General features: G+C 45.4%; 3 protein-coding genes across 3 annotated transcripts; all 3 read left to right on the forward strand.

The window, feature by feature from the left end:
- Nucleotides 1-895: 895 nt before the first annotated feature.
- Nucleotides 896-3302, forward strand: MELLADRAFT_107133 (uncharacterized protein; the record flags this gene model as incomplete). Its single annotated transcript, XM_007410626.1, has 8 exons — nt 896-938; nt 996-1171; nt 1605-1688; nt 1985-2234; nt 2305-2679; nt 2760-2772; nt 2884-2979; nt 3269-3302. 8 exons carry the CDS (start codon nt 896-898, stop codon nt 3300-3302), a joined length of 1071 nt encoding a protein of 356 aa, XP_007410688.1.
- A 2195-nt stretch (nt 3303-5497) lies between these two features.
- On the forward strand, nt 5498-6608 carry MELLADRAFT_87566 (uncharacterized protein; the record flags this gene model as incomplete). Its single annotated transcript, XM_007410627.1, has 5 exons — nt 5498-5561; nt 5623-6161; nt 6314-6380; nt 6422-6479; nt 6539-6608. 5 exons carry the CDS (start codon nt 5498-5500, stop codon nt 6606-6608), a joined length of 798 nt encoding a protein of 265 aa, XP_007410689.1.
- Nucleotides 6609-9209: 2601 nt separating this feature from the next.
- On the forward strand, nt 9210-12006 carry MELLADRAFT_63734 (uncharacterized protein; the record flags this gene model as incomplete). The annotated part of the gene is made up of 6 exons (XM_007410628.1): nt 9210-9400; nt 9883-10581; nt 10651-10730; nt 10799-11199; nt 11267-11558; nt 11636-12006. The coding sequence occupies 6 exons, from the start codon at nt 9210-9212 to the stop codon at nt 12004-12006; spliced, it is 2034 nt and encodes a 677-aa protein (XP_007410690.1).
- Nucleotides 12007-12744: the final 738 nt, after the last annotated feature.

Genomic DNA, 12744 nt, shown 5'->3' on the forward strand with positions numbered 1-12744 from the left:
CTGATAAACCTTCCAGTGTAGGATCCAGGTGAAAGCTAGTGTCTGATCCTTTGGAACTGCTGTTCATTTCAAATGTTGTCTGAGTACAACTGAGGAATAAGGTGTGAGGAATTCAAAGAAAAGGAAATTGTGTCCGAAATAACAGAAATAATGTATGGGTCAGGAGAGAGAGTCCAAAACTTGATTTAACATATATACAGATGCACATGTACTGTTCTCGCAGCAAAAAAATAAAAAAATAAAAATAAAATCACGATTTTAATGATTTTTGAGGTCCTTTGGACTTTTTGATTTGAAACCTCTTGAGAGGAATCTGAAGAGGCCAAAAGATGGGCAAGACTTTGTTCTATAGTCTGCCCGGATGAAAGTGAGGAGTCATTTTGTGTGACACAGTGAAAATGAGGATTGGAGATGGCCCCTGCCAAATCCAAATCTACTCAGGCTGAAACAACTCGATAAGTCGTACAGCCGATCCAAGAAAGGTTGCAATTTTTTTTGAAGAAAAATCGCCGCCGCAGCAGCTAATACCTGGGCAAAGGGGCAAAAACCAAGTCAAAAGACTTTTCAATATGATCATGGATCTTTTGATTTGCATGGATCTTTCGACAAATCAAAAGATCCCAGATCTCCATCTTGCTTTCATCAAAGCCACCTTGCAATGTAGGGACCCAAACAATTCAAGCGCCACCAGATCCTATATACCAGCTCTGACCGATGTTCAGAAAGGGTTCCTACAAGGCTACCCTTGAGATTCCCTCCGGCCAGCTACCCTCAATTCTTTCTTCCTCTAGGATTTCAATTTCCAATAGTTCTACAACCAGTATCACAATCTTTCTTTTCACTAAAATTCTCATCCTATCAAATCAAAATCCTCATATCTTTCTCTATACAAGTCATGTCTACAGAAGTCAATAATATGCAAGGGTGGATGAATGGTAGTGAGTGTTTTATCTTTGCTCTGGCTCATTAGTTGTACTGATTTCCCCATCTCTCAGTCTTTGAAGACCCCCCTGTCTTACGAAATGGACATGATGCGCCAGCTCGTCAGGCTGGCGATAACTTGCTGGAACGTCCGGGAACTGCAGGCCGTGCTCGATTTGACCTAGCGCATGAAGTGACTGTACGGATCGCTTTCAAGATCAGTTTTGAGGAAACCAAAGAGCAGCCATGTGTCCGTATAGGGGGGACAAAGAAGGCTCCGAAAAAGACGATCAAGACAGTCGATTCCCGACACTTTCACAATGGATCGGGACGTTCCATCAAGACCTGCTTATTTGGCAAGAGCTTAAATGACTTCAAGGCTCTGTGTGGTGACGCAGTCAATGAAATCAAGACTGGAATGAAAGAAGTGGTACTGAACGGTCACCTCGCCCAAGGCTTGATATGGAAGGCAACCATTGGCAAGAAAAAACTACCCCTCGATTCGTTTGAGGATTGGCAGGAGTTTGTGCTTTGCCTCGATCGCTCGAAATCACGCACTGGCGAATTAGATATCTGTAGCCCAAACGAAGCCCAAAAAAAGAAACAAGTTGATAATGTGAGCCGATATTTTCACTCACCTATCAAAACTATATTCATACTAAATTTCCTCACAACTGATCCAGGATGAGGCGGCCGATGGGCTTATTGCAAAGGACACGGCGGGAAAAAAAACATCTCACAATCAAGAATTGATCAAGGAGAACTTGGTGAGGGTACTTGGTTTCATATGTTTTAGCTCACCCCTCTGATCTCTTTGGTTTCCATCATTAGGAACAAAAGAAGATGTTGGCCCGTTATACGGCCTCAAACAAATTAGTTGAACGTTATGGGCAGACCGGCACTGCTGGCGGAGATGGAGCAGTTTTGACATCCCCCTGGGACCCGAACTTCAAATATCGATTCTCTTTTGAAGCGTGCTCTGTATGGGCCAAAGAAATTGTAAGTATTTTACTTTATTCTTGAGTCTGATTCGACTTTTAACATTTCTTACTGTTCCTCATAGGCTGAAGGCCGAGCAACACTTGACATGCCACCCGACTGTCCTGATTACCGCCAATCAATGAAACGCACCAGATTTGATAAGAACACAAGTTCAGCTAAAAGATATCAGATTCATTCGGCTGAATTTCAGCGTCAACGTGAAGCCACTGAAGAATCCCCTTCAACTCGTGGGAAAAAGACCAACTTGGATATGCGATTACCAGCTTTGACCAAAACTCCCAACTCAAAATCACAAATAAAGTTGGCCCCAGGTGAGTTCCTTTGATTTATCATCGAGCAAACTCCTTACTATGCTAATCACAAATGCTATTTACACATCAGGCCGCGAGCATCATCAATCACATATTGACCCGTCATTTTCCAAAAAGAATTTCATTGACCTAGCTGCATCCTCAGATATCGAGGATGAAACCAAAGTGTCTGATGTCCACACTTCTGATGATATCTGGAGCTCAGAGGATATCGAGATCATTACGGGCAGGCCAACACCCTTTGACAAGTTTTTGGCTTCCGCCGGTATCAAACAACCTGTTGATGAAATCAGGAATGTACTTTTTAACGCAGGAATCAAAACCTGGACTGATCTATTACCCTCAATCTCAGTGACCGAATCGTCTGTGATGGCTTTGGGAATTGACAAAATTGCTGCTGGAATGCTACTTGCAGCAGCAAGTGCGCGTCAAGCAAGCATATTGGGTAAGTTGTTTCCCTTATGGCTTAAAATCATTTCGTTGGTGAAAAATATCGGACTGACCATCTCCCACTGATGTTTTCAGCGCGCTTTCAAAAGTCAGTAAAAAAACAATCCTAATTACTTGATGCTATCAAACCCTTTGTGCTGGATAGAGTTCAATTATCTCAAAAATATACAAAACTTGTTTAAATTGGCTCTTTTCGTAGTCCCCTAAAAAGATATCGTAATATCCTACCTTTGAAATCAGAAAAATGTTGGTATTCTTCCCCATCAAAGCCATTGAGCCCAGTCTTGAGAGATCCGTGAGCAAATTGATTAGATCAAGTGAGAAACAATATCCTGAAAACCTAAAACAACTATCGTTCTTTGATTGTTCTCCAAGAACGATAGTCAATCGTTGTTCTTTATTATCAAAATCTTTGAATCTTTGACACGACTATCGTTCTTTGAGAACAATCAAAGAACGATAGTCGATAGTCGTTCACTATTATCGATATATTTGAATGTTGTCAAACTGTGCGTTCTCTTACATAGTTGTTCATTATTATCGATATCTTTGAATCTTTTCAAACTGTGCGTTCTCTTGCATAGTTGTTCATCATTATCGATGTCTTTAAATCTTTGACACGACTATCGTTCTTTGAGAACAATCAAAAATACCGATTAGATTATTTGAATTAATAGAATCACAACTAGGGATTCAAATCAAATGGATGTCATATTTCTTAAAACGAACACCGAAAACAAAATTGAAACCTCTAAGTTGTTCTTCTTTGATGAAGGATCTTTATCATTCTGTAAAGTGGCTCAAGTTGTCTCATTTTAGGCAAGTGTTCAGTGAGGAAGAAATTGGATGAATTGACACAAATAAATTGTAAGATAATTGCTGAATCTTGTTTGTTTGTATTTCAAAACCAGTTCTACTTGATAAACACTCAGCTCACATTGGAATAGAAAGACTTAGACAAATGAAAACCAAGTTAAGAAAAATTCTAAATATAACCACACCCACGGAAAAGAGAGCAAGTGAGTTGTTCAGTAAAATTATTGATGCAGGCCTCCCATATGCAAGCCTGCTCCTCGTCCCTAGTCAAATCCTGATGTAAGACCCCTAACCGTCGCAATCGTGCTTTCAAAGGTGAGAACCCCTTCTCGATGGGGTTGAAGTCAGGACTGTAAGCCGGAAGATAGATAAGTCGGACGCCACGTGCGGCACAGAGTTCAGCAATCCGACCACCGTGATGGATTGGTGCGTTGTCCATCACAAGGACCGAATCACGTGCTGGCCATGCGTTCATGAAAGGTAACTTGACAAGATGAAATAGGAAATCAGTTTACTAGTTGCGGAAAGGCAAAAAAACTAAGCCACAAGCGTACCAAGTGGAATTCCAAATAATCTTCAAATCGGACCCGATTGAAACCACCCTCAATCACTTGGAGTGCAACCAGTCCTGACATTGAGATAGCTGGTAAGATTGTCCAGCGACGAGCTTGAGTGGCACGAGGGAGACGGCGGGTACGCTCGCCAACGGGGGCCCTGGCAAATTCTCGATACAGACGGCGCTTTGAAAGACTACTTTCATCTGCAGCACAAAAGATTTGATTAGCTCGTTGAACCATGGAAAGATTGATGGCAGCTCTTTAACTTACCTGCAAATACTAGACATTGGGGATCTATCCCAAAGATGTTATCAATGTACTCTCCACGAGCAATGGGGCTCTGATTTGGATGTACAGTGCGTGCCTTTTTGCGGGTAAGGCGAAGTCTGGAGTTGAGCTCGGTGCAAAGGGTTTGATTGCAGACATCAAATTGGAATGTTTCGAGAAGTCTTGCCTTCAACTCGTCTAAGTAGAGAGTAGGATCGTGTTCAAGAGATTCAAGGATGAATTGACGCTGAGCATTGTCGAGTCGAGTAGGAGCACCTTGCTCCATCCAGAGATTGGGGTCAGTGACAACTGAGTGTGTTGTCCGGTAGAGTTCGTACCATCTTCGAACGGAAGCGATAGATACCGTGATGCCCAACGTGCGGCAAATTTCGTCGTGTTGCATTCCGCGCAAGACCATGCGGACAATGACCACTTTAAGATCAGGGCTGTAAAGGGGCATTGGAGTGAGATTGTGATGATGAGTGTGATGATTGAAATGGCGGAAAGGGGTGAAAAACGAGGGGGATTGGGGGAGAGAGAAATCAGAAGCTTGCTCGAAGTTGACGGAATCTCTTCAGTACAATGAGATTGTGAAGATGGTGTGCCGCGTAGGGCTTGCAGTAGGGCTTGCAGGGCAGCAGAGCGAAAAACCACACAAAGAAAAAAAAAAGGAAAAATCCGGTCAGAAATAAAAACTATTAGTTTTGCACCTGCGACGACTTTTCAGAAAAAAAAATCATTCTTTGTTGGATCAGCTGTAAGTCCCTCCTCCGCAGGCTCCGAAGGACGCCTGCGAGGAGGAGGGACTTAGTTAAGTTAGCGGATTCACCGGTGACCAATTAGGAGGACTTTGTAAACACGGAAATGAACACGATCCGGCACTCACATGATCCGGCACACCATCCTGGTGCAGCACAGCATCTAAGCGGGGACGCAGCTGTACACCATGGGGGGGTCCTGTGCCCAAAACCCGTCCACCCACGCCCGACAATGGTCGGGTCTTGTTTCCGCCTGCAGACCGCGGATTCGCCCGACAGACTGCGACATCTTAACCGCCCACCCTGCCGGCATCTATCAGGGGTCGCGGGGCCACCAGGAAACCACCGCTGAGCCACACGTGCCGTAGCCGATCTGAAGGTAGCCGGAAGACCGGCTATAGGTCTTTCCCCACCAATGCCTTTTCGTGTGAACTCCACAAACTCTGAAGGCACCGCACCTAATATGCCCACCGACCCTCGTCAGTAATCGCAAATTCATATCTCAAATCCCACCACACCCACAGCTGACGCACGTAACAGATATCGAGTCTGTGTCTTCAGATCCCGCAAACCCCCGTTTTCGATGCAAGGCTTGCTTAGGTCGAGGCATGTCGAATTACGAGCATCACATCAAAACACGCGCGCATCAAGAAAAAGTTCGGAGATTCGAGGCACAATTGGCCGCCGAAGACCAACTGCTCATTGGTTTAGCAGCGAATGGCACCGAGCCGACCACAGAGGCCAACGCAATGATGGCGTCAGGACCCCTATTCGAACCGGATCCGAACCCATTGGACACTCCCTGCGATCCACCATCGCCTATCAGTTATGCTCGATTGCTAGACGCTACCGAGTCTCTTATCGATAGTTTGACGAAACTACCGACTGACGCAGATGATACCAATGGTCATATTCGCTTCGATATGCTACGTCAGGCGCTGGAGACCCTGGACAACCTCGAAGATGAAGAGAATGAGGACGAGGAACTCGAGGATGAGGAAGAGGAAACACGAGACCCAGCTGTTGCCAGAGTCAGAGCGCAAGAGGCCATGGATTGGCACCCGTTCAAAAACAAGGAAGTAAGTCAGATGGATGAACACTGATGAACAACCAGGCACGCACTCAGTAAGAATCTGACCCACTCTCATGTGAAACTGATCTCTCAGCAGGTAGCTGGCTTGCTGATTATCGGGACGACCCGCCACCTTCTCTCTCGGGCGCAATACTTGAGCATACAATCGATCATGCGGATCTTAGATGTCAAGCTCCCAGAATGGGGTACATTGCGGGAACTGAAGGTGCGCCTGAAGAAGAGGCTTGACATTTCATTGTCCGAAAGGAGTAGTCCTTCGGGAACACCTCTATTTGGAATCAGTGTCAAGACACTTATCACAAATGTATGTGTTTAGACTCAGTATCCTTTGCGCGCGCCCCTTGTGACTGACATTGATCTCAGGAGCTGGCGAACCCGTTCGTCATTCCCCATATGGCTTTTGTCCCCGAACTACCTCACGATGGCAAGGTAAACCGGCTGTCTCAGTCACGGAAATGGCGGGAGTTATACGCACCAGAGCTTAGGGTCCAAATGGTAGTGGACAACAATCGACATTTCTATATATACGAACCGGTAGAACTTCAAACAGGCCAGCTGGCTGTTCCCATGTTTTTCTTCAAATCCAACGACAAATTACAAGCCAAGTGTCTACCTGCATTAATTCAAACCAATACGAATGACCCCGATCGCCTCAAGATTGTCATACCTGAAGAACCAGCGTTTGACTCAGATGAATTCTATACGCTTGATGTAGCAGTTTGGCCAAAACTTTTGACGAGATTAGCCTGGACAACGGGGAGTATTTAAGTGAGCTCTGTGGCCCCAATATGTATTGTAAGTGACATGGTCTTCGGTTTGTTCATATTAGTGACCTCATGTATTGACTTTCATCTTTTGGGTAGAATATCGTGACACAGGCGTCGTAACCCACCCACTTGCGAACCCATGGAGGGCCAAAGCCCAGGGTAAAGTGATCCGACATGTGCCTATAACGTTATATTCGGACAATACATCTGGTAATGTATCCAAAAAGTGGAATAAACATATGAGCTTATACTGTACTCTATCAGGTTTGGCACCGGAATGGACCAATCAGCAATTCAACATCCACTTCTTGGCGACGTCCAACAGCGCCAGCGCGCTTGAACTCCTTGATGAAGTTGTAGATGAGATAAAGTAAGGTTGGCTTAGCATTCGCCGACTTGGCATTTGATCGCTAACTATTTGGCCCGTTCTGAAGTGATTATGGCGAGAAAGGATTTGTTGCATACGATGAAGGCCTCGGTGAAGACGTATTGGTAATGGCGTTAGTACTCTGCCATCTTGGGGAGTCCCCAATGCACGCGGAGATTTGCAACACCACAAATCCCGCAAACACTCTCACACCCTGTCGCATGTGTGATTTGAAGGTAGTTCGCAAGATCGACAAAGAAGGTCAGAAGTTTGTCCGCAATTTTTTGGGCCTCAATGCCTTGGGCGAAAAGGTGAGTGACAGACAAAAATAGGCTTGCAATATGATAGCTGACGAATTATGGCAAACAGGCCAGCTTGCCGCGTCGCCAGTGGGACGTCACTCTCGCACGCACACAAGAACTGTGGGATCTCGCTCAAAAGCAACACACGAAGTCCCTGGTGGAGGAAAAGGCCCGAGTGTACAGCCTGCGAGACCCTTACAACAATTACTACGTTCAAAAAGTTCATGTCGCACTAGCAAATCTACCCCCTGCCGATTACAAGACGCTGTGCAATCGCCTTAATCAAGAAAGAGGCCTGAAATTATTTAATCCCATGTTAAGACTCAAAGGTGAGTAGCGATAATCTAAGATGCCACTAATCACGTATGTGTGAGGGTGTCACAATGATTAATGTCTTCTATACCAGGATTTGACGGACACTTAGATACCCCCGTCGAGATTCTGCACGTCGTCCTGTTGGGTATCGTTAAATACCTGTTTCGCAATTTGATGAAGGATCTTATGCCTTCGAAACCTGGAACTGATAAATTCAACAACATCACGGCACGCTGGCGCGCTTTCAGTTCCCGAGGGCTCATGCCACTATCTATCAATTTGTAATGAAAATATACGTGATTTGATTCGAATTTCTTGAGAGTGATCTGATGATCATCACCTGAACAACCTGCCGGTCCCTATGTAAGCAATAAACATAAGGAGTCAGTCATGAAGTCATCAGAGGGACCAAGAACAGTAACATACGATAGGGATCCAAGTGCCGACACAGCCAATTTTTTGCGATGTGTGCTTTGAAACAATCTCTAATTACCTTGTCAAATGCCTCCAGTATGGTCCGGCGAATCACATTGAGGGCACATTGGTCAATGATCAAGTCTACCGCCGTGCGGATGATTGGCCTACTGCCGGTGAGGTATTCCTCGCAACCGGTGATATGCTCAATGGCGAGGCTGCAGGTGTCCACCCACATTAGTCAGTTGGACCCGTCCTCTTCTAAAACGTCCACTTCGTCTACAAGGTCTCGGACTTCTTCAATTTTTTTAAGTATTTGAAGAACAGCATGATAATCATCATATTGGGCGTCTTGAACCGCTCGTTCAACATCGGTCGTGCCTCTGGTGGTCTAATTCGAAAACGGATGGAAATGAAGAAAGCAACACAATTGGGCGAGTGTAACCAATCAAAGGGACAGAACGAATGGAAACATGGGAGGGGCAGTCACGTTAATCAGCGTCATCCATGCGGGACTTGTCTGGTAGATCACACACCATGCTGTTAAAGAATTGGTATCAGATAGGATGCCTGGGACAAGGGTTTGACAAACGCGTGAGGTTGGACTTTGGGGATATACAGACCTCGGCCCTTTTCCGACGTCCATATATCACCCATTTCGTTGAATGTGCACACGAACTCCACAGCTCCCTCCTTCATCTTTGTGTTTGGAAGGTGTGGCGATGGAGCTATGGACCCAAGAGAGTTGGAGCCACCGCCTTACGCGGCATCGCCTTGTGTGGCCTCTTTGCAACCCAACCGATGTCAAGGCCATTTCGCCGAATCAGTTTGAGGTCACCTTGCACACGGGTCTAAACTTCGCCTGACCAATGTCCTCGAAAGTTCGCTGGGCCAGCTTGTTTGGTTACAGCATTGAAGGAGCAATCGCGAAAGCCTTCACATGGCGATTAGCAGGCCTGGCCTGCCACAAGAGCCCCTTTAGCGAAGCCTCTGGGCCTCTTGCGTCTTTGGAACATCACCGAGGTCAAGCCCGTATCCCCAAATCAGGACATGAACGCAGGTCAGTGATGTTTGGATCATGCATTATCGCACCTGTGCATACAGAAAAACACCGAGTCTATGCGAAGATACACAAACCTGTATTGTCGCATGTGATCCGACAGTTTCTCAATAGAATTTCTTAGCCAGATAGTAGGTTCTATCAGGGACCTGAAAAGCTACAAGTCCCTACATTTTCAACGTGGAGACCCAATAAATCTCACCATCTCATATTACCAAGTCACCACCTCATACTTCGAAGTCACCACCTCATATGTAAATCTCACCACCACACCCAAAAGTCACCACCACATCCTTCAATCTCACCACCACACCCTTCAATCTCACCGTCGCACTTTTACCCGCAACCACCTATCATCCAAAGTCACCACCACACTTTTCAATCTCACCGTCCCACCTGTAGCTTGTACATCTCATATGTACAAGTCACCACCATACTCAAAACTCACCACCATACCCAAAAAAATCCACGCACCTCACCAGCACATCACAACACTTTGTCACTCGCTCAATCAATCAATCAACCTCTTCCACTTCTCCACGATCAGAAATCCAACTCCAACAAATCCAACAAACCTACTCCAGTCATTACTCCAACCTCCTTATCACTCGACTCCACCATCCACGTTTTAGTTCACCAAACTCGCATCAACTGCAATCCAACCATCACATCATCTCCACCTCAACATTCACATCTTTCTTCACCCCTTCGATGTTGCAATCAGGACACAAGAGGGCTCAGTCTCCAAACTCATTTCCCAGCAGCTCAGAATCATCTGGGGAGGACCACGCCCCAACTTCGACACGTCGAGGAGGAACTCGCCGAGGACGAGGTGGAGGCCAGACAGGAAGTCAACCCACCCGCCGGCCCAAACGACCTTGCACCAACACCACACAGCTTGCAGCAGATATTCAAACCGACGATCATAATCTTGACAGTGACGTTGAAGATCAAGAAGAAACAAACGAAGTAATCACTCTTCACAACTATCACCAAATAGGATTGAAGTGGGGACCGGCTCGTGCTGAGAATTATTTGACCAACCTCGACACGCCCAAAACAAACCGACCTTCAACAATCGGCCTCTTCGAAGCTCAATCAGTGCAATCAGCCTACAATTTGGACAAGACCATGCTGTGTATCGTACTTAAGTGTAGCCGACAAGTGCTCGACGAGGCCTTGTAAGTCATTTTACACCCCTACAACACTATTGCCCCTTTTCTCACAAACCCACGCAAATTGCCTCATAGACTGGAAGGTCCACTTTCTCGACAACCGAACTCGTATACCAATTATCAGACTTATAGCATAGCCGCCACCACCACCAAAAGTCAGTGGTTTGATTTTCCCCTTTCCAGTCCACGTCTGATCGACAGCAAACGTATTTTATTGTGATAGTGCCACCCACCGGAATTTCTCAGGGCTTCAAGCAGCAAAACAAGACAGTCGGTTCCACTTGGTCAGCCTACGAACCGGAAGAACGCGAGATCTTCACCCCAAGCTTGTTCGAACGTTTGTGTGTTGCCACCAGCGAAGCCTACGCCCTCACCCAGACCCCGCTTGGCATTCCAGGCATCCTTCCTAATATCTCAGCTCCTGAGCCGAATACAAACTCGGGACTTACACCCCTTACGCCAGACGAGGCTGAGCGCTACATACCTGTATTCGAACGTTTAGTTAATTTGAGCAAGGTTTCTCGCGATATGCACCAAGGAAGGCTATGGAGGCATAGCGGGAAAAGTCAAAACAGCACTAGGGAACAGCTTATTAAGCTTGAAGTCAACAGAATTGTGCGACAGGTGAGCAAGTCAATGTGTATCATCATACCATTTCATGAAGGTGTTGACCCAAACAATGTCAATGCAGCTTAAAGTCCTCAACCATCAATTCAATCTACACTTCCATCTCCTACTAGCAAGCTGGAACCCCGCTTCATCAACCCGTCAAGCCCTATTCCAGGACAAGTACACGTCCTGCGCCCGTTGGATGAGATTGCAAAAAAAAAACCACCTCCTAGAATGTCTCACGTTTGAGTCTACAAAGGCTCCAGAACACCTACGCCCACAAGGACCGGCTCAGGCCAAAACTCAATCAGAATCAGCAGCTCGACAAGCAAACGCCAGGGCGCAGCTTGCACAGGAACTGAACAACTTGATAGGTGAGTTAATTTTGTTTGACACGTTTGGAACTTCTGAATCTCGACATTGACCAATAATCTTGTCATTTTTGGTTAAGCTCCTTTCCTCCGCAACGGTTATTTGGGAAAGGGTGATGCACACCCCAAATGCCCAGACCTACAGGCCGCATTCACCAAAAAGGCATTTCGTGGTGATATCCACCTCATGTTCCGCTGCTCAACAGACAGTCGAATCACCGAAGACATGCTTTCGAAGGGCCCTAGCAACCTGACTAATAACAAAGTGGAGGTGTGGCTCGATGAAATTGGCAGCAAAAGGTATACTATTTACAAAGTTCCTACCCCGTTGAAAAACAAACGCTCGAATAAAAAAAGCAGAGCCTCAGACAATATTACACCAGAAGAAGCTGCCCTTGACGACTCGATTGACGCAGAGGGACAATTACTAGCTGAAATCTTTGACCAATAAATAAAAATGATACTCTATATCATCTAAATCGTTCAATGCCAAATGTCCCCATTTTTATATTCATCTTATCTCCTCATTCTCATCAATTTATTTACTTATCTTCTTCTTTTTATGTTCTTGAATGGTTTCCCAACATTCAAAAAGGACCAATGAAACAAGTATTGTATTTTCTTCTCTTAACTAGTTGAGTGGTTTTCACATCCATATGATTTCAACCCCGCACGTTAGTGTACATATGCCTGCCTCTAAATAAACAACTCATGAAATTAATGATATCAATGTCCAATGTTGTTCAACGTTGAAAAAAAAGTGTAAATCATGATATCAATGTCCCATGTTTGATGTTGAAAAAAAAGCAATACATTTCAGTAGACTCGGATCCAAAATCTCTTACGAACATCATTGACTGATTCAAATACACAGCCTATTCTTTCGAGCCTATTGTTTCAAACGACTCATGCCAACTAGTATCAAATAATGTTTCACGCTAGTCATTCTTAATAACACCTGTATGTTTCCAAAACTACTAAGTGTATCCGACTGTACGGAACACTGTACCGACCCATGGAGTCCGAAAACATAATCTAGATATATCTAGAGGCATAGATATATCTCTGGTAGCCTCAAAATCCGGCCAAGTCCAAAGTCCCCCCCCAAACACCTACCAACACCTCACCACCCTCACCACCACTCTCTGCCAGCTCACCACCCACTCACCACCCACTTTTCCCACCACCC

Source organism: Melampsora larici-populina (genome assembly GCF_000204055.1).
Source record: "Melampsora larici-populina 98AG31 unplaced genomic scaffold MELLAscaffold_21, whole genome shotgun sequence".
Classification (NCBI taxonomy): Eukaryota; Fungi; Basidiomycota; class Pucciniomycetes; order Pucciniales; family Melampsoraceae; genus Melampsora; species Melampsora laricis-populina.